This window comes from Bufo gargarizans, chromosome 3 (assembly GCF_014858855.1).
Source record: "Bufo gargarizans isolate SCDJY-AF-19 chromosome 3, ASM1485885v1, whole genome shotgun sequence".
In the NCBI taxonomy this organism is placed as follows: domain Eukaryota; kingdom Metazoa; phylum Chordata; class Amphibia; order Anura; family Bufonidae; genus Bufo; species Bufo gargarizans.
Genome location: NC_058082.1, coordinates 322,104,189 through 322,127,065, shown reverse-complemented (window position 1 = coordinate 322,127,065; position 22,877 = coordinate 322,104,189). Strand labels below are relative to the sequence as shown.

The 22,877-nt window shown below is 42.2% G+C and overlaps 1 protein-coding gene across 3 annotated transcripts in view; it reads left to right on the top strand.

The window, feature by feature from the left end:
• The window catches only part of RSPO1 (R-spondin 1), a 181,257-nt gene extending 159,033 nt beyond the window's left edge, over positions 1 to 22,224 (top strand). For all 3 annotated transcript variants that reach the window (XM_044286163.1, XM_044286162.1, XM_044286164.1), the window contains 3 exons: positions 124 to 270; positions 1,905 to 2,093; positions 20,397 to 22,224. In XM_044286163.1, coding sequence (XP_044142098.1) covers positions 124 to 270; positions 1,905 to 2,093; positions 20,397 to 20,527 — 467 coding nt within the window. In that variant the 3' untranslated portion in view covers positions 20,528 to 22,224. The remainder of the gene's footprint in view (positions 1 to 123; positions 271 to 1,904; positions 2,094 to 20,396) is intronic.
• The last annotated feature ends 653 nt before the right edge of the window (positions 22,225 to 22,877 follow it).

Sequence of the window (22,877 nt, the reverse complement as noted above, 5' to 3'; positions counted from 1 at the left end):
TGTAACCACAAAAAAGATGCATCCAGATATTTAGAATCTACAGATACATGATATTCAAACATATGGAAGTTATGAATTGGATTATTGTTATTCATTGACAATTATTATTATTCATTTTTCTAGGATGCAAAATGACTAACTGTGAGGAATGCTTCAGCAAGACATTTTGCACAAATTGTAATGATGGTTTCTACTTACATAAAGGAGTATGTTACTCCACCTGTCCAGATGGATTTATTGCAGCAAACGGCACAAAGGAATGCAGCTCCGGTAAGTCTAATATAAGTACAACTTTACAAAGTTTCACCAAAATACATGCTCCAGACATAGGTAACTGCATGTCTGTACAGTTGCATATGTTTAAAAAAAATACATAGTCAAGTCACATTATTATTACAACTTCCTACTTTTGATGTCGGCAGCATGTAGGAAATCACGTGTCATGACCTGGCTTGGTCGTTACAAGGTGTGCGATAGGCTGTCTGCACATACATTCCTCGTTGCTGTCAGAGGTAAATGGGGTGATTATCAGAGTTTCAAAAATGGATAATTATTGGCCTTGGGACCAAGGGTGACAGTAATTCTGAAACTGCCCAGTTTGTGAATTGTTTGCATGCTGCTGTGGTAAAAGTGTATAGTGAGGGGACAAATGAGACCATTGCGAATAAATGACATGGAAACTGTGAAGCACCAGGTCCCATTGATGTGAAAGGTTAATGTTGGCTAAGAAGCTGTTCGGGGGCTGACCAAAACACTACAGTGGAGCAGCTTACTGCCAAAATGAACCAGACATGTGTCTAAATCAACAGTTCAGCAAACCCTACTGCTTATGGGGCTCAGAAGCAGATGAATGGCCAATGAAGCAGATGAATGGCCAATGCACCTCTGCTTATGAAGTTACATCGGAATTGGACCTCTGCTGATTAGCAAAGGGTTGTTCTCTCTGATGAGACACAATTTCTGCTCTATCGAATGGATGAAGGTTGGCATGTCAGGTGAGAAACATCAGAGAACAACCCTTTGGGTTTTAGGCCCACTCATCCATATGGAAGACACTCAACTGATTGGGGTATGAATCTATCCTTGCAGATCATGTACACTCATACATGCTGATTGTCTTCCTTGAGGTGGATGGCATCTTCCAGCAAGACAATGTAACATGTCACACAGCTAGAAATGTCCAGCATTGGTTAGAAGAGTATGATCAAAACTTAAGTACTACCCTGGCCCCCTAATTTCCTAGATTGAACCCGATTGGGCATCTGTGAGACCATCTCGATAATCATGTTCGCTCTATGGATCCTCCCTCACACATCCTCCAGCAGCTGTGGGATGGACTGCAGTCCGCATGGCTCCAGATACCTTTGACAACCTACCTTATTGAGTTACTCCAGGCCAGCTAGCTGTCCATGCTACACGTGGCAGTTACTCTGGATATTAGCTGGTGGTCATAATAATGTAACTCAACTGTGTATATACTTTATGGTATATATATTTATTGCCTTACTCTAAAATGCTAAGAGGTATCTGCCAGGAAAAGAGAACCATCTCGCTTGCGCCCCCTTTTGGAAGAGGCTCCCTTTGAGTCAAAGTCCGACCTTTTAAGAAGCCCAACATGACAAGTGAAAATAACCAAGCCAAATATCCATTCATAGACAGCTGTTTCAGAGTGTTTGCCCCTCATCAGTACACAGTAGGATTTTGGCTGGCTGAGTGCGATGTTTAATTTGTCAGTGTTTGTTGAGAAGGGATCTATGAGCAGGAAGGATTATAGCACAAATAGTTAGAAATAATTATAATTTTACATTCTGATCCAACTCTGTCCAACACTTTTTATTGTCTTTTGTGTTGTCAGCCTTTACAGTTTTTATTTCTTGAAACAGAAATTAACTTTTGTGTTTCAGCACAATGTGAAATGAGTGAATGGGGACCATGGAGTCCATGTACTCCTAAAGGAAAAAAATGTGGAAGAAAAAATGGATTTGAAGAAAGAAGTAGGAAGGTTCTAAAGGCACCACTAGGAGGCGAATCTCTCTGTCCACCTACTACAGAGAAGAGGAAATGCACAATGGCCACAAACCCATGCCCTAAAGGTAGGTGTTTAAATGTGTTTAAGGGTGGTTAAGTGTACTTGCCTAACAATTCCTGATACCTGAAACAGATGCAGAAGTATCATTTGCAAGTTGGGAGGAGGGGGGCATAGTCAAATAATGCTACGTGATGACAGTAGTAGTTTATGTGGTTACCGTGGATTATAGACAGCAATAGTATCTTCAATAACTTCTTAACTTATAATAAATTACATATAGATATTATCAAATTAGATGGGGAAAAAATCTTTAATTAGGTGGTGGGTCTATATCTACTTTTTGTACTATGATCTAAAGCTGGTCACACAAAGAAGCCACTTTCTAAGCAACTTACTGTTCACAGTTGGTCTGTAAAGGTCATCGTTCTACATATCTAAAAGTTTCTGCTGGTAACGAATCAACTTTTCTACAGTTCTCTGCCTTAGGCCTTTGTTTGACATGCTTTTTAGTGTCATACAAAGGTAATAACAGCCTTCAGAAAATAGTATAAATTGGACGTTTTATCCGGCTGACATTTCTAGTTTTTGTTTCTGAATAGTCTCTGTATACACGGTGCCAGGGTTGGACTGGCCCATCAGACTACTAGAGGATCCTCCGGTGGGCCCAAGCTCTGACAATAATATATCTCTAATAAAACAGGTCTCTTAAGGTCCGATATACACAGAGGGTGGGCCCTCAGAATCATTTCCTCTAGTGGGCCTAAGGAACTTCAGTCCAGTGCTGCACAGTGTTCAAGGTAAACACTTATGACAGTAATGTCTGAAATGGGCCTGTAACAGATTCCATAGAGTGACATCCATCACTCGTAGGCTTTCTTGCTTAAATTCTTGCTTAAAAAAAAAAAAGTATGTTGTATTATATGCTTTTTTCTGGTGGTCCGTCTGTATAGGAAAGTACAACTTGCTGTGCTTTTTCCATATATACGTGAAATGTAGTGCCCAAACACTGTATGCACTTAGTCTTAATCTATAAAAAAAAAGCTAATTAATGATAACCCCAAATGGTCTCAACTGAACTATGTTTGGAACCAAAATTAGCATTTAGAAGCACCAATTTACTACTGGGGACCATAGTTACCAGATAGAAAACCTTTTTAGACACAGGCTCAAAAGTAGAGAAGTTTTTGTGTTTTTATATATACAAGCGAAAGTTTGCTTACCCTAACTTCAAGAGCTCCTCTTTGTTGATTTGGAGGCAAGGAAAAGAGATTTATTCATAGATCTAGTCCTAAAACACATAGATGGGAATTGTTAGTTGCTGCAGATGTTTTTCCCATTTTTATTTAAGTGTTTCCAGAGAAAACATATAAGTGTAACCCAACGAAAATAAAATGAAGACTTCTTGTCCTTAGTGACTAATGTTTTCGCATTATGTATGAGAGCAGATAACCACTGAAACTCACAAATCCTCCAGACCTCCAAATCGGCAGCGCAATAAAGTGTTTGGATTGGCTGCCAGGTCTGGTGGGCCAAACAAAATCAGACATGACTATAATAAAGGTTTCACCGCGAATACATATTAGACTCCCAGTAAAATACAAGGCCTGTGGGTGATGATATAAGGGTCGTCTGTGCAGCCGCCTGCCCTCTGAACAGTAGGTTCAAGTGAACTCAAGCAGTGCCACAGGCGTCTTAGTGGCTGAGCTTACAGAAGTGGACTTCTGTTTAAGATACCTTCCTGCTCCAGGAATTTCTTTGGAGTGAACTTGTAGACTCTGGTTTAGTCTGATAACGTATGATTTGTTAAAAGGGCATTAATTAAAAGGGGCCAGCTTACATTCTTCCTGTATAAACTTGGCTGGACCCCCGGATGTTATCTCCAAAACAAAACCTCAAGCTTTAGAGCTGCAAAATATCAACACAGGGAGAAAAACTGCAGAAACAAATCTATCTACAATATGCCTGCTCCTTCTCAACACCCACGGACTGCAAAGAATCTTACACAGCTGCGTCCAACACATCAGTCTGAACAGACACATTGCTTCTTAAGGTATACAAACACTATGCAAACACAAAGATATCAGTTGAGCAGCTCAGTTTTGAACACAAGATTTCATTAATGTTATTAATCTTTATTAGTAGACCTCCATCATCCAATTTCAGAAATCTATTTGGTCATATGTGAGTTATACCTCCAGATCCTTAATTTCCAAAGGTACCACCACCAATGTCTGGCAGTTCCAGACCATAGAGTCATCATTCAATTTTCCCCAGACATAAACAGGATTTCAATATCCATAGTGAGTCAAGGGTCCGATTTGTATAATTTTTGCCATCACTGACTGTAGCTATGACATCCTTCAAGCATCTTTAAAGACACTGGGCAGTAGTTAGTACTGGTGCCTTGCAGCACTGGGGTCCTAGGTTTGAATCCAAGGGCAACATCAGCATGGAGTTTGTATATTCTCCCTGTGGTACTTCAGTTTCCTCCCACACTCCAAAGATACTGATAGGGAACTTAGATTGTGAGCCCCATTAAGGACAGCCCAGCGCTAATGTCTGTAAAGCACTGTGGATTATAGTAGCGCTATATTAGTGCATAAAGTTTAAAAAAATCACTGACTGTAGCTATAACATACCTCAAGCATCTTGAAAGACACGAGTGAAAATGCTTAGCTAGTTATTGACAGTTGATTGATTGAACTGAGTAGGTGCAACCATACTCAGTAGACAGACATGCACACTACTATATGGACTAAACACCAGGGGCACCATTACAATAAAGAGAATATCTCACAACTGGAGCATTTTTGGTATATAAACTAAATAACAAAAGTAACATAGTAACATAGTACATAAGGCCGAAAAAAGACAATTGTCCATCCAGTTCGGCCTGTCATCCTGCAAGTTGATCCAGAGGAAGGCAAAAAAAAAAACTGTGAGGTAGAAGCCAATTTTCCCCACTTTAGGGGAATAAAAAATTCCTTCAATCGGGCAATCAGAATAACTCCCTGGATCAACGACCCCTCTCTAGTAGCTATAGCCTGTAATATTATTAAGCTCCAGAAATACATCCAGGCCCCTCTTGAATTCCTTTATTGTGCTCACCATCATCACCTCCTCAGGCAGAAAGTTCCATAGTCTCACTGCTCTTACCGTAAAGAATCCTCTTCTATGTTTGTGTACAAACTTTCTTTCCTCCAGACGCAGAGGATGTCCCCTCGTCACAGTCACAGTCCTGGGGATAAATAGATGATGGGATAGATCTCTGTACTGACCCCTGATATATTTATATATAGTAATAAGATCTCCCCTCAGTCGTCTTTTTCCTAAAGTGAATAACCCTAATTTTGATAATATTTCAGGGTACTGTAGTTGCCCCATTCCAGTTATTACTTTAGTTGCCCTCCTCTGGACCCTCTCCAGCTCTGCTATGTCTGCCTTGTTCACAGGAGCCCAGAACTGTACACAATACTCCATGTGTGGTCTGACTGGCGATTTGTAAAGTGGTAGGACTATGTTCTTATCACGGGCATCTATGCCCCCTTTGATGCAACCCATTATCTTATTGGCCTTGGCAGCAGCTGCCTGACACTGTTTTTTACGTTTACGTTTTAGTTTGCTGTTTATTAAAAATTCCTAGATCCTTTTCCATGTCAGTGTTACCGAGTGTTTTACAATTTAGTATGTACGGTGACTTGCATTATTCCTTCCCATGTGCATAACCTTACATTTGACAGTGTTAAACCTCATCTGCCACTTATCTGCCCAATCTATCCAGATCCCTCTGTAGTAGTATACTGTCTTCTTCAGTGTTAATTACTTTACACAGTTTAGTGTCATCTGCGAAAATTGATATTTTACCATGCAAGCCTTCTACAAGATCATTAATACATATATTGAAGAGAATAGGGCCCAATACTGACCCCTGAGGTACTCCACTAGTGACAGTGACCCAATCTGAGTGTGTACCATTGTGTCAAATGCTTTGGAGAAGCCGCTGTCAAGTCTAGAACTAACCTCCTCATAGAAACTGATAAAATTAAATTAGTTTGGCATGACCAATCCCCTCATGAAGCCATGCTGATATGACGTTATTTGCTTATTTCCGTTGAGATGCTCTAAGATAACATCTCTTAGAAAACCTTCAAACAGTTTAGGCTCCTTTCACCCCTGCGTTCAGGTGTCCGCTCGTGAGCTCCGTTTGAAGGCGTTCACAAGCGGCCCTGAACGCAGCCGTCTGGCCCTAATGCATTCTCAGTGGAGGCGGATCCACTGAGAATGCATCCGTCTGCCAGCGCTCAGCCTCCGCTCCGCTCAGTGAGTGCAAGCAGCGTTCGGGTGTCCTTCTGGCCGTGCGGAGGCGAGCGGATCCGTTCCGACTTATAATGGAAGTCAATGGGGACGGATCCGCTTGAAGATGACACCATATGGCTCAATCTTCAAGCGGATCCGTCCCCCATTGACTTTCAATGTAAAGTCTGAACGGATCCGCTCAGGCTACTTTCACACTTAGAAAATTTTTCTAAGTTATAATGCAGACGGATCCGTTCTGAACGGATCCACCGTCTGCATTAATATGAGCGGATCCGTTCAGAACGGATCCGCTCAAACGCTAGTGTGAAAGTAGTCTTACCCACAACAGATGTTGACCTTACCGGCCTATAGTTTCCAGGCTCTGTTTTTGGACCTTTTTTGAATATTGGCACCACATTTGCTATGCGCCAATCCTGTGGGACATTCCCTATCAGTATAGAGTCCGCATATATCAGAAATAAGGGTCTGGCTATGACATTGCTTAATTCCCTTAGGATACATGGGTGTATGCCATCCGGTCCTGGCGATTTGTCTATTTTAATCTTTTTAAGTTGCTGTTGTACTTGTATAATTGAAGAACATTTTAGGGTTAGTTTTACTCTCTTTGGCAATTAATCTCTCAGTCTCTAGTTTGGCCTCTTTTATTTGTTTTTTACATGTTCTATTTTTTTTCCTAATAGTCTTTCAGTGCTTCCGTGCTACCCTCCTGTTTTAGTGATTTTTATGCTTTCTTTTTGTTATTTATTGCTTTCTTTACAGTTCTATTTATCCACATTGGTTTCTTTTTGTTCCTTAACCTTTTATTCCCATATTGTATGTACCTCTCACAATGATATTTTAGGATGCTTTTAAAGATATCCCATTTTGTGACTGTATTTTTATTTTTGAGGACTTTGTCCCAGTTAGTTAGGCCTATGGCCTCTCTTAGTTGGCTAAATTTAGCTATTTTGAAGTCTGGTATTTTTGTTCTTCCCTGTTGAAATGCTCTTTTGAATGATAATTGGAAGGTTATTACTTTATGGTCACTATTTCCCAGGTGTCCCCCAACCTGCACGTCTGTTGTTCTGTCAGGCCTATTGGTTAGTATTAAGTCCAATATGGCCGTCCCTCTAGTCGGGTCCTGAACCAGTTGGGAGAGGTAATTGTCTTTGGTTATGGCCAAGAACCTGTTTCCTTTATGAGATATACAAGTTTCAGTTTCCCAGTCTATATCTGGGTAGTTGAAGTCCCCCATGATAACCACCGCATTATGATTTGCCGCCTCGTCTATCTCGTTTAGTAGTAGATTTTCTGTGGACTCTGGTATATTAGGTGGTTTATAGTAAACTCCTATTAGTAATTTATTATTGTTTTTAGCTCCATGTATCTCTACCCACAGTGACTCCACATGTTCATGTCCCTCACTTGTATTTCCCTGGAGTGTGGGCTTTAGACCGGACTTTACATAAAGGCATACCCCCCCCCCCCCCCCCTCTCCAGTTTTAACATTCCTTTCTAAACAGACTGTAACCTTGTACATTAACCGCCCAGTCACAGCTATCATCCAGCCATGTCTCAGTTATTCCCACTATCTTTTAGTCCTCCTCACATATCACTAATTCCAGTTCCCCAGTAACTTGTTTTTTAATGCCGTATTGTATTAAAATAATATTTAATGGTGGCACAACCCCTTTAGCATTTAAAAATGTTGAATGATCCAAAGGGAGGCAAAAACACCTAGAAGACACACAGACAAATCTGCCACACAGAGGAAATATTATTTTCTTATCCCCCAGTTGCAACTGCACAAATCCCTGGATCCATATATATCATTATTGCTGCTCATCTCTATGGCTCCATTATAGATGTAGCCCATAGCAGCTGATATGCCTGTTACCCCACTAGTTACGCCCTACAGTATGGAGCCTAAGACACTCCCAGTTGAAAAATATTACAATCAGTAAATAAATTGTAAGAAAAAAACTTACGACCAGTTAATAAATTGTAAGTTAGGGCATGGTTTTAACATACCTAGCATTATTTTTCTAATGTCCTACTTCTACGTTAAATCTAAGTATAAAACACCTTACAAGTGGCACTGCTACTCTAGTAAGGTACTTTATTAGTTCCTCATGCCATAACCTTGACACACTTTTCAGTTGTATCTGGCGAAAGCCCAAGTCATTCATTATTACGCATTAAAGGAGTCACAAGTTGAAGTCACTTCTGTTTGCTTATGAGATGTAATGTGGTTTCTGGAAAGTGTTTGTTCGTGTGAAACAAGCTAAAGATGAAGGATTGCAAACTGTTTCAGCCTAATGTTTGCCTGCATACTGTGCTCTCATTAGGATAATGCATTTTGCATGTACACAGAATATTCTATAGGATTCAAATAATGCTCTAATAAAAAGATGGTACATGCTAACACAAAGTGGAATATTTTTAAAGTCAGTTTTCCAGTGTACTGAATTTGAACTCATTTTACTAAACCTGGGTGGTTTAAAAATGCAAAATGTTAACTTTTAGAAGCCATAATTCTGGAGTGCAAGGTTTTATAAATTCCGCCAGAGTTTCCAGAATATATACAGTGCATTTGAAAAGTCTCCAGACCTTTTCAATTTGTTCACATTTTGTTGTTATGGTACAGCCTTGTGCTAAAATAAAAGGAAATTGAAAAATTCCCCCATCATTCTGCACTCAATACCCCATAATGAAAAAGTGAAAACAGAATGTTCACAATCTTTGCTAATTTATTGAAAAGGAAAAACTGAAATCTTACATTGATGAAAGTAGTCAAAGCCTTTACTTAGTACTTGGTGGACAGCCATTTTCAGGTCTCTCCAGAGATGTTGTATTGAGTTCAAGTCGGGGCTCTGGAGGGGCCACTCAATGACATTCAGAGTTGTCCCTAAGCCATTGCTGTGTTGTCTTGACTGTAGGCTTAGGGTCATTGTCTTGTTCGTCTGAGTCCAGATCTCACTGGGTGCTGTTTATCTCTATACTGTACTTTGCTCCATTCAGCTTTCACTCATCTCTGAGTGAAAAACAACAGCCACTGAAAAACAACCCCACAGCATGATGTTGCCACTACCATGCTTCACTGTAGGGATGGTATTGGGCAGTGCCTGATTTCCTCCAAACATGATGCTTAGAATTAAAGCCAAAAAATTTAATTTTGGTTTCATCAGACCACAGAATCCTGTTTTTACAGCCTGAGAGTCATTTAGGTGCAGTTTGCAAACATTTGTGTTTTATTAATGCCTTTTACTGAGGAGAGGCTTCTTTCTAGCCACTCTGCAATAAAATCCAGATTGGTCATGTGCTGCAGTGATGCTTGACCCTCTGGACGTTTCTCCCATCTGCACACAGGATCTTTGGAGCTCAGCAAGAGTGACCATTGGTTATTGGTCACCTCTCTTACCAAGGACATTTTCCCCCCCAATTACCAGCTCTACAAAGAGTCCTGGTTAGTGTTGGGAGAGCATGCTCGGCCGAACACTTTTTTACTCGAGCATCGCGATGCTCGGCACATCGCGGTGTTCAGCCGAACACCACATGTGCTCGAGCGCGATGCTCCAGTCTCCTCCGGCATGTTTGTTGGCTGCTACGCAGCCAATAAATGTGCAAAGAGATACTGGCACTCACTGTAATGCCGTAGCCATGTTGATTACTGGCATTACAGTGATTGGCTGGACGGAACGTGTCATCAGGAGTAGGAACAGATAGTGTAAGCACAGGAATTATATATATATTAAAGGTGTTAGAGACCCAAAAGTCCGTTTAAGGACTATTGTTTTATCTGACTGCTATATATATTATTAGCGCAACCTGTGCTAAATTGCGTGCAATTGTTTGGCCGCTGCTGACAGTGACACAACCTCTGCTACATCTGTTGTGTTACATTTGCGCTGTGAAATTCAACGCAATTATTTGGCGGCTGGTGACAGCGACATTACCTGCGCTACATCTCCTGTATAACGTTTGCGCATCCTAAATATCAGTGACATTCAGTTAAATTTTTTTGCCGCTGGTGACAGCGACATTACCTGCGCTACATCTCCTGTATAACGTTAGCGCATCCTAAATATTAATGACATTCAGTTTCAATCATTTGCACATACACTGTACGTGTGACATAATTGCAAGCATATATACCATTTAATATGCGCAAGGCGAACAGTAAGGGACGGGGAAGTGGCCGTGCTGCTGATGGTGCACGCAGAGGCTGTGGCCCTGGGTGCGGTGAAACTGTGCCTGCTGCCAGAGCACAAGAAACACACTCATCCATGATACCTAGCTTCATTTACCAGTTTGCAGGGCGGCGCAGGACACTACTCTCGAAGTCACACCAGTGTGACCAGGTGGTCGGTTGGATTGCAGCAGATAATGCTTCCAGTCTGTTAAGCACCACCCTGTATTCCACAAAGTCCAGTCTTAGTAGCCAAGAGTCTGGTCAACCGAATCCTCACCCTGATCCTCCTTCCTCCCACCATGGAGAGTCTTGGCAAACAAGTGATCCCACACTCGGAAATTCGTTGATTTGGCCCTCTCACCAAGCCAGCTTGAAGAGGCACATGAGGAGATCTTGTGCACTGATTCCCAAACTCTTGAGCATCCACGGTAAAAAAAAGATGACGGTGGGGAACGGCAATTAGTGTTTCACGAGGTGGATGATGATGAGACACAATTGCCAATAAGTCAACCACAATTAGTGTCTCAAGAGGTTCATATTGAGGATGAGACAGTTGTCAATAAGTGAGGTTCTTGTTAGGTCAACAAGTCAGGAGGATGACCCGAGTGAGCAAGTGGAAGAGGAGGTGCTGGACGATGAAATCACTGACCCAACCTGGGAAGGTGGCAAGCCGAGCGAGGGCAGCAGTACAGAGGGGAAGGGATCCGCAGCACCGCAACAGGCTGAAAGAGGCAGTAGGGTGGCAAAAGGGAGAAGGCGGACCACAACAAACAGGCCTGCAACTGTTCCCCGTAGCACCCCTTTGTGGCAATCTCCCTTGCCAAGAAGTAGATATTCCGCAGTCTGGCGCTTTTTTGAGGAAAGCGCGGATGATAAAAGAATTATCATTTGCAACTTGTAATGTACCAAAAAAGGAGCGTGAACACTATCAACCTCACCACCACCAGCATGGGCCGAATGCCTGGGTCCACAACCAGTGTCTGCGGGTCACATCACTGCCTCCTCTTCCCCTGTGTTACGTGCTGGCCAATCCCCTGTCCAAGAAGCAGGCCCGGATGCCTCCTTCTTTGCACCTGGACCTTCACAAGCACCATCAGGTAGCACATTCACTTCTGTGTCCCAGCGCAGCATACAGAAGTCCATTCCCCGGGCATTTGAACGAAAGCGCAAATACCCAGCCACCCACCCACAGGCCATAGCACTAAATGCGCACCTTTCCAAATTGCTGGCTCTGGAAATGTTGCCATTTAGGCTTGTGGACACTGAGGCCCTCAATACTCAGTCCCCAGCCACCACTATTTTTCCCGGTGTGAACATTTTCCCAACATACCAATTATGTTTATTTTTTTATTGTTTATTTTGATTAGTAAATTTGTTAAATTTTTAATATATTAGTTTTTTTATATAAAAAAAAAGAAAACTTGTATTTATTCTTAACTTTTTTTTTGTCTCCGTAGTGGAGCTTGTGCCATACCTGCAATACTATTGCAGTCTATGTGATTATTATAGGCTGCCTGTCAGGCCGTGCCTGCCGCATGGCTTTATAGGCAGTAAAATATAACAGGCCTGGGCCTTCACAAGGCCCCAGGTTGCCATAACAACCGGTCAGAGCCCCACAATTTAGCTCTATTGACAGTTATCTCCAACCCCGGTCACTGCTGGTTGCGGGTACCTGTTGTATAATACAACAGGTACCCACCACATATGGAGCAAGCACAACCATGAACTTGGCCCATAGAACTACTTAACACATGACATACAGGTACGTCATATGGAGTTAAGAGGTTCATTGGTTAAAGGGATTATCCAGTTTTATCCTGTTTAGCCCCCCCATGTGCCGGGCCCCTTAAAGGTAATTGTCACGGCTGAGGATGGGGGAAACCCTCAGCCGTGAGAATGCCAGGTGTTGTAGTGGCTACTCGGCCATGAGCACAGGATAGGGAGCAGGTCACCTCCTACAGCATCCCTACCCTGACCCTAACTCCTAACCTGCATGGGCCGACCTTTAAGGTAGGAGGGCCCATGCGCAGGAACCTCGGAGCCCTATCTTACCCTCCGCAGATCCCTGCGCTAGGAGCTGGGTAAGACGACCTACTCCTCCTTGACATGGAGGAGCAGGAGTCTCAATGGCCAAGCTGTTGGGAAAAGGGGGACAGAAACAGCAATACGTAAATGGCAGGCGAACAGAAGTTCACCAACCTGCCACAGCCTTGCTGACTGGATCCCTAAACAGACAGGGATCCAGAACCGTATGCTGCACAGACACATATGAAAGTCCCAACAGAACAACATCCACCAACAACACACAGATGACATAGAGATAGCAACAATACATATTACCATCACATAGACCTAGCATACATTAAATCTATGACCACAGTGGTGGCTCTCACAGGCAGAATGGGAAACACAGGAGGCTGCTCCAGCTAGCAAGGCTGCAGCAACCTACTGAGCCCTGCAAACGCCCCAGACTATATAGGCCAAGAAGCCACACCCACAGTCGGACACACCCAGTGACATCACACACACACTGGGAAGGGAGTTAACCCTACAAACACCACAGAAGGGAAACTCACATAAAAGGGAAAGTGTCCAACAGAACACACTGTGGCTGTTGCCGCTGGCAACGACATGGGTGGCAGCCGTCCAGGGAGTCAGCCCGAGGGCCGGGACAGTGCCACCACATGTACACAACAACCAAACGTTGCCACGGGCAACCACAGTGCGGGGAATGATGTCCGTGCGCACACAAACATAAAACACAGTGCACACCAGACATACAAACAAAGTGCATCCACACACGCACACAACTCCCCGGGAACCGCACACAAAGCTGTTGTCCGCGGCAACCGCACTGAGGCCAACTACATTATGCCTCAGCTGCGGTTGACACAACAACCACAACCGCGGGCAACTGTATGCGGCTCCCAAGGAGTCACGACCATAACCGTGGCCGTGACAGTAATATACTTACCCCGCTCCCTGCACCGCTCCTGGTCCCCACAGCGCCGCTGCTGCTTCTCCCTGTACATGGATGAAAACATCCAGTGTCGGGGGCGAAGCACCCAATGGCAGGCGGGGACGATCCTCCCTAGCGTCATCCGCAATGCTAGGGAGGCTCGTCCCCACCTGCCATTGGCTGCCTCCTCCCAACACCGGATGTTTTCATCCATGTGCAGGGAGAAGCAGCAGCGGCAGTGCGGGAACAGGAGAGGTGTCGGGAGCGGGGTATGTATATTACCTGTGAGTTCCCAGCACATGGGGGGGATAACCCCTTTAAATCTCTGCTCTTCTAGTAGAAGGTGCTATACAGTGATTGACAGCCCTTCCTAAATGCACAGTCATACACAGATAGCTGTCAGTCTCTAAAACCTTGTTTCTTTTATAACATTTTTTATTCAACTGTTTCTAGTAAAGCTTGGTGCAGTCATTAGGACTGACTGGCAAAATGCAGTTTTTTAATGTTCATTTTTAGCCATCACAAAGGCTAGATACACAAAAAGCCCGTTCTATAAATTTTCTCTTTTTAGAATTCCATCTTGTTTTGTGTTGAAAAACTGCATCAGAAACTGCAACAAACTGCTTTGTGTGAATCTGACCTGAGGCTCACTTCCCATTTTTGTTGCCACCGTGATGTCCAGCTTTACGAGACTCCCGAGTAGCAAATCTGTAATGCAGCAGTATGGCCATCACTGAAAAGCACAATTAAAACATAACTTTTAAATCATATCCTAGAAACCATAGGTAGGACCCAAAGTGAAAAAGAAACAAACATAGATCAAAGCTGTACAAGGGCAGGTAAAAGATAAATAATGGGCAGGGGAGGGGGGAATAAAGAGGAATACGTTCCCAAATTATGACCCTAAAAGTGCTCCTACAAACGCGGTAACACCCTGATGGTGGAGGCACTTCACACTCGAACCTATCCCTAGATACCCTCATACATCCTGCAAAAAAAGGGAAATTACAATTCACAAAGGAAGATCAGGTATTAAGCTGCCATCATAGTTTTGTTGCAGTAACGTGCTGTCACAGATCTCATACCAACGCGTTTCTCCCCTGTAAGGGTTTATCAGGGGTCCAGTACCCACTATATAGAAACAGACAGCAGTGAAAGTCGGCAAATGAATCATAAATGAAGAAAAGAACAGTACAAGGTAATGTGCTGAGCCCGGTAATAACACCTAGCTCACTCTACCCTAATGCTACGTATTGATAGCAAAGATACTAAGCAAACAACCTAGTAATATAATGAACCAAGAATCATAATAGAGCCCCTCACTCAGTCCTGATAGTAGTGCTGATAACAGGAACAGACAGGTGATACAGCAGTATGGGCTAGGGTCATGTATATCGCTTTGGCTTTCTATACATTCATCTTAGTTTAGTGTTTTTCACTCATCACTCGTGTTGAGCGAATATAAGTATCTGAAGTAGACTTCGATCCAAATTTCAAGGAAAATTCGATTCACTGCAAAGCCAAATTTCCCTCAATTTTCCCTGAAATGGCAGTAAAAATTAAAATAAATTATACTTACCTCATCCATTTGAGCATGAAGAGGCCGCCGTGGCCATCTTGCTCGAAGATCCCATGCGAAATGTGGTGACGTATGATGTCACCCCACTGGACAGCGGGATGGCATCTTCACACACCGTGCGAGATTTTGCGCTGGCTCTTTCAGCAAGATGGTCGCGGGGCCTCTTCACGCTCAAATGGATAAGGTAAGTACAGTATAGGAAGTATAATACCATATTTTCCCCTCTCTGCTACTTCGATAGTTACTTTGATTAGCCTTTCCTACTGTTATTCCAAATTTACTTATACAGCCATATTAGTACTATCAGTAGTTAACTGGTCTGCGGTATACTTTAAAAGGGGCTTATTAGTATCAGTATTGTAGACATTGGGTGTATGATGCAGATGCATCATATTTGGTCCCAAATTTGTGGAAATTGTTATTCTTTTTGGCCATGAGAATTTACATTATCATATGGGCATTATCACAATAGTTTAATCTGATTCGCACACATATTATTGCCTCCATTTTGTATTGTTTGATTTTGTGGAGTTTTTCTTTTATATGTAGTCCCCTGATGAACTGATCCCAGAGAACGGTTCAGAGAAACGCATCGGGACAAAGTTTGCATTCCTGGGACATATGGTATGTGCTCCTTCTTTCCACTGGTGATCATATTTGGACGCCACTGGTTTATTTGGGAGCATATATCTATTATGTGCGATTATTTATCTATGTTGTGACTTAATTATTTTCTGATACATGCATTGACCAATGACATTACTGTTCGACTGTAGTTATAATAGGTCTCTTCTCGGGTGGCGGTATCTATTCTATGCAGGGACATATAGGGCTTATCAGGAGATTCCTGACACGAGATTGCCCCTATCGGGGCGGCCATTCAGTTTTTCTAGGCAGGGCTTGTAGTTTAATAGGGCAAGTGTGAGGGTTAGATATTTTTCCTTTCCTTGTCCCGTCCAGCCTTATTGCTAAATGCTTTTTATGGGCACAATCTGGGTGAGTTTTAATGATCATCAGTAAAGGTTACGTTTTACACCGGTGAAGGTACTCTGTGAGTATAAGGCAAGTACAACAACAAAGAAATGCACTGTATGACAAAGTAATTTGCCACGAAGCAAATTTTTTTGTAAAATTAGATGAAGAAACAAAATAAAAATTTTAACAACTTCGCTCATCTCTACTTATCACATAAACTGTGCAATAAATGGTCCTCCAGCAATCTATAGGCACAGCTTTACTGCTGTACGACAAGGGCCAACACTCATTTTCTATATAATACCAGGTGATTTATTGGGGAATAAGTGTAACTGTAGAGATTCATCATTAATCTCTTCCATGAGGGACTTCCACCAGTGAATAACGTGTTAACGATGCTAGAATCTGGTTGTTCTTTTTTATGGAGAGTATAAAAAGGTCCTCTTTAACTGCATCTACTTACACAGGACATAAATAATAGGAACTGTTGTGCAACTAGATCCTTATGGGGCCCCTGAGCAATTACCATTTATGGAACTGAAGGAATACATTTCCCGTAACAATGTGGTATGGTTGGGTTATAATTTACCATGCAGAATGCTTTGTGTAAAAAGAAGCATTAATGTCCATGGAAGGGCTATAGCAATGTTTACACTTTAAGTTACTAAAACTTAAAGCGATCCTGGACTGTGGTGTTTAAAATGAGCCAAAATTGTAACCCATGTCTCGGGCGGAACACCTAAATGTTATAATAGAGGTCTCTAAGAAAAGCTTCAGTATGTACAGTCAAAATAGTATATACAGCAAATCTTTCACTTAATCTGCATACATTTGCTTTTGGTTGCTGCTTGTATTAGTGGTTTTTTTTACGCTATTCAGTGGTAGGAAGAGTCATGTCCATCCCAATCATTTGTGGTTAGAATTCACAATTTAAATATTGTTGCATATGTATTTGAATATCACATATCAGAGTACATGAATTCTTGGGTGAGGGAGCTTATGCAAACATCTGCCGAATAGAGCTGAAATATATGTACTGCTATGGCAAAAAAACTGTGACCAATTCTGTGCATGTATCAGCCACTCAGCCGCCTCTAAACTCCTGTCACTCTCTTCCTCCTTCGACCTCTGACAGTGGTCTTCCGCTCCCACCCACAGAAATGGTCACACTCTGGATCTTATCTTTACCCGCCTCTGCTCCTTATCTAACTTTTTTAATTCTTTCTGACTCTCTTCTGCCACTCTCTACTATTTGTTCCTTCCAAGACCCAGATGCTGCCACCACCCTGTATAACACCACAATAAGTACAGCTCTGGACTCAGTTGCCCCCCTCACACACAACAAAACCAGGAAAATCAATAGACAACCATAGCACATCGACCTGACCAAAAAACTCAGACAAGCTTCCAGGGCTGCTGAGTGACAATGGAAGAAATGCCATTCTAAAGATTAATTCATATTCAAATCCTCACTTGCTGATGCAAAACAGATGGCAGAAAAATAACCACTATAGACTCCTTCCAATAATCCGTGGATATAGGGAAGCAATAAGGCCACAGAAATCAGCAGAGCTTCACTGATTGTGCTTCACTATTGCGGTTATCCTTTGGTCTCTGACAGAGGCGAATGAGTGGAGGCTCTGCTGCTTTCTGTGGCCTTAGTGCTTCCCTATATCCATGGATTATTGGAAGGAGTCTACGTATAGTGGTGATTTTCCTGCCGTCTCGAGCAGCGCGGTCCAACTGGAAAAGGATTGATATTTATGTGAATTGTACCCACTTCCCGATTGGGACCTGCGATGCGGAAAAAGGCAACGTACTAGAGACTTTCTTCGTCCCCCAGCGCCCCCACCCTCTCCTTTCATTTTAGCTGAGTACTTTGCCGCATACTTCAAACAAAAGATAGTCAACATCAGAGAAAGCTTTAGTACACAGTCCCTACAGACCCTTTACACAACTGCTCAGTCCTCTTCTCCCAAAACCTGCTTCTCCACCATTACAGAATAAAAACTCTCCACTCTACTCTCCAAATCACATCTCACCACCTGAGCACTTGACCCAATCCCATCCCACCTCATCCCTGACCTCACCACAGTGTTTATCACAGTCCTAACTCATCTCTTCAACCTATCACTAACCTCTGGTGTCTTCCCCTCTGGTTTTTACCATTACACCCATCCTCAAAAATCCTTCCCTTGACCCATCTTCTTTGTCCAGTTATCACCCCATAGCACTTCTTCCTTATGCCTCAAAGCTACTTGAACAACATGTCCATTCTGAACTGTCCTCTCACACTTTCTCCTGTTCCCTCTTTGACTGGCTACAATCTGGCTTCCGACCCTACCACTCGACTGAGACTGGCCTTACCAATGACCTACTAACAGCCACTGCCTTTCACACTGTTGACCACTCCCTTTTGTTGCAAACTCTCTCATCTCTTGGCATCACTGACCTTGCCCTCTCCTAGATCACATCATGCCTAACAGATGGGACATTTAACGTCTCCTACTCTCACACCACCTCCTCGTCTCATTCCCTCTCTGTTGGTGTCCCACAAGGCTCTGTCCTAGGACCCCTGCTCTTCTCTATCTACACTTTCGGCCTGGGACATCTTATAGAGTCCCATGACTTTCAGTATCACTTTTATGCTGACGACACACAAATCTACCTCTCTGGTCCAGACATCACCACCTTATTATCCAGAATCCCACAATGCCTATCTTCCATATCATTCTTCTTCTCCTCTCGCTTTCTAAAACTTAACATAGATAAAACAGAATTCCCCATCTTTCCCCCATCTTGCTCAACCTCCCCAACATACCTATCTATTACGATCAATGGATGCACACTCTCCCCGGTCAACCAAGTCCGCTGCCTTGGAGTGACCTTCCATTCTGCCGTCTCCTTCCGACCACACATTCAAGCCCTTTCCACCACCTGCTGCCTCGAACTCAAAAACATCTCACGCATCCGCGCTTTCCTCAACTTTGAATCTGCGAAAATGCTTGTACATGTCCTCATCATCTCCCTCCTAGACTACTGAAACATTCTCCTCTGTGGGCTTCCATCTAGCACTCTCACACCCCTCCAATCTATCCTCAACTCTGCTGCCCGACTAATCCACCTCTCACCCTGTTACTCCTCTGTCGCTCCCCTCTGCCAATCCATTCACTGGCTCCCCATTGCCCAGCAAATTCAGTTCAAAATACTAACAAATACATACAAGGCCGTCCACAACCTGTCCCCTCCTGACATCTCTGAGCTACTTTCCAGATACATCCCCACAAGACCTCCTTCTCTCCTGTCCTCTTATCACCTCTTCCCATAATCGCCTCAAAGACTTCTCCCGTGCATCCCCCACACTCTGCAACTCGCTACCCCAACATATCAGACTCTCACCTACAGTGGAATCCTTCAAAAGAAACCTAAAAACCCACCTCTTCAGACAAGCCTACAACCAGTGACCCTGTTGCCTTTATACCGCCATGACTAACTTCACCCTCACCTACTGTGTCCTTCCCCCATACCGTGTAGATTGTAAGCCCTCACGGGCAGGGCCCTCTCTCCTTCTGTACCCGTTTGTAACTCGTCTTGTTCATGCTTAGTGCAATTGTCTGTATTATGTATGTATACCCCTTTTCATATGTACAGCGCTATGGAATGAATGGCACTTTAATAATAAATAATAATAATGTAGCTACATATGCGCAAATAGTGGGCACCCCAGTTGCTAGGCAATGTGATCTAACAAATCCAGCAGAATGTATTAAGGAAGGAGGGCTTCAAGAAAAGAGAGATTTCACCCATTGTATTGTTTTGGAGCTATTTGAAAACTGGCTAATGATATTTTATGTTTGTCAGTGGACCCCACCAATTTTTATACTCATTGACTTTTTTTTTATGCCTAATTCTGTGGAATCTGGCAGTACTGTACCACTGTGACATATGTTCCCTTACTTCCCACTATACTTGTTTTCAGCTTTGAAGCTCACAGAACAAATAAGGAGGAAGAGATCAAACTTACAGAAAAGCAGGACACTCCTGTTATCTTCAGAAGCAGTCTAGAAGCAGTTCTTTTATCAGGCCCAGGATCTTAGCTAGCTCTGACACGCTATCAGCTATCTTCTGAGCCTCTGTTAGTAGGCACGGGCAGTGTGCTGCAAATTAGGTGGAAGCGAGACCCCTAGTGGCCATAACTTTACAACTTGTTTTCGGGTGGATGCAGGCATATTTTTTAAATGAAGTGATTTAGAAATTTGCTATTTACCCCATTCTCTATTACATGAAATTTTGTGAAAGTACAGTGACTCTTTAAGCATTCTTCTTTAAATGCAGTTACTAAACAACATTTTATGTATTGCAACAGGAAAGAGCAGGAACAACAATGGAAAAGGGAACAAGAACAAAAACCAAAACACGGGGAAAGGAAATAAGAAGAAAAAAAAACAACAAAGAGTAACATCAATGCCCATCACTCCTTCTGTCCCAACAAAGTAGCTGTCACTATAGAGTCCAGCAACAAAAAGAGAATAATGCTGCTATATATCTAAGACGCTTTCTTGAACTGGAGCACTGCTACAACATAAGCACCTACACCATTGGCGAATGATTGGCAAACTCTTACAGTTTATACTGCCATAAGCATGGGACAATTTTACCCAGGACTTCTGCAGATGAAGAAAGGATAAAGAGCTATTTCTTGATCAATATAGGAAAGATGTGACTTTCTAGTCATAAGATAACACCTTGGAGCTGATACTAAAGATCATTTCAACTCCGGTAGAAAGGCTGAAAGTGGTTTGGAGAAACATTAATGAACTGTGTGTCGCCTAGAGTATTCCCCATTGTTCCCCTCCCTCTCTTTAAGTCTGTGTTTTCAGATGTTTGTATGACTTAATCTTTGGGGAGTGTATGTTAAACATTTGTGACCCATGGTCGTGGTCATCACTATGGAACTACTTCAGAAAAAAACAAGACAATTAAAGAAGCGGGCACACTTCTGAAGGAGGACGTTAAGGAGACATATCAATGAGTAGGGGGCAGTGACAGTGAACTAAAGAAGTTTTATTTTCAAATGGATTTCTAAGTGTTTTATTGTTACAAAAAGAAGGTAATTAAATAATAACATAAGAAAAAAAAAGAGTGATGGTATGCGTTAACACACACATAGTAGACAATGAGTATGATCCTGCTATTAGTTACAAGGCCATACACATTAGAAGAATGTTGGCCGAACCCAACGATTTTGACGGACCTGCTGAGCATCTAATGTGTATGGGGGTTTCCTGACTCGTGCCAGCTATCAGGGGAAAAAGGGGTCACGCATACTGGACTTTAATAAGCCCAATCCTTTTAAACTTAAAGAGAATCTGTCACCAATTTTATGAGGTTTCTAGCAGTAGCTTTTTGCCCTCTACCTCTTGAGAATGCATGCAACTAAGCTGAGCCCAGCATGCATGCACATGGGGGAGTCGGAAAGAGCAGCTGACGCCTGTCAAAGGTACATAACCAGCATATAGTAAGTCTCAGGAACTACTATTTAAAAGGTCCTTTAGGAATGTTCTCACACTTTGCTGACAATGAAATGAATTAAATTAATTTGTGCCTCAAAATATCTACTTGCAAGCAAACACTGGACAGTAGTACAATGGTGAAGATCTTCTGCACCAAGGCAAGACCATAAACTGAATTTAGACATCAATCACCAAGAAAGAACAATGCCTGAGTAATCCTACTTTAGCTTTTGGGTTGTACAGTAACTGTCATTGCTATAGGTAGGTCTATGAGATGCTTGGGCCACAATTAGATAATTAGAAACATAGAATGTGTCAGCAGATAATAACCAAACTAAGAAATGAAGCTTTTTCATGTCTTAGCAGAAACATGGACTAAAAGCAATTTGTCAACATAAAATTTACAGCACTACCTACTTATCAATGCAATGCATATCATAATCAAATGTTGACACTGAAGATTTGCATACCATGACCATAAGTGACATATATATTTTAAAAAATAAAATATGATACCCATTTGGGAAAGGTTTATCGAAGCTGTAAAGAAGAGAAATAGAGGTTTCTCATAGCAAGCAACAGATTTAATTTTTTTAGGCTCTTTGGTATATGAAAACAACAATCAAATGACCTGCTCTGGGCATCTTCTCCACTTTTTATCTAAACTAGATTTGATAAATATCATAAATTTTGTTCTAACCATAAAGCCAACATTTTGAGATAATCGCACACTGTTCATGTCTCATATCTTTCATGTTCTGTGTCTACAGCTTCTATACAGGCCTCCATAGTTACAGACTACAAACCCTGTGTATAGTCTGATCCTGCAGTCATATGTTACTACCTTCCTTCTGGCCATCTCCTAATGCCCTAGCCGGGAGCAGACGGAGTAACACATGACTGTAGGTTCAGACTACACAAGGTTGTTATGTTGTCTGGAACCATATAGACCTAGTTGTCAACACAAATAGTAACATAATTTACAAAGTTGCTTAATTTCATTTCATTTTTTTCAATAATTGATGTGAAAGTATTATATGCAGTATACAGATCCATTCATAAACACATTTGACTATGCATTTTAATCTAGTGATGTTGCAGGATCCTGATATATATCGGCCAAGCATATACAAAAAGGATACCTTTTTAGAAAAAGTTTGAACAATCTCATATATTGTCTCTTTGAATGTCGTGCAGTCTTAAATAACAGTTTTTATTTTTGGCGTTATATTTAACAACTTCCAGGCGGAGCCAGTTTTTACCTTCCTGACTAAATCTGACGTGTCACTTTATATGGTAATAACTTTAAATGCTTTTACTTATCCATGCAATTC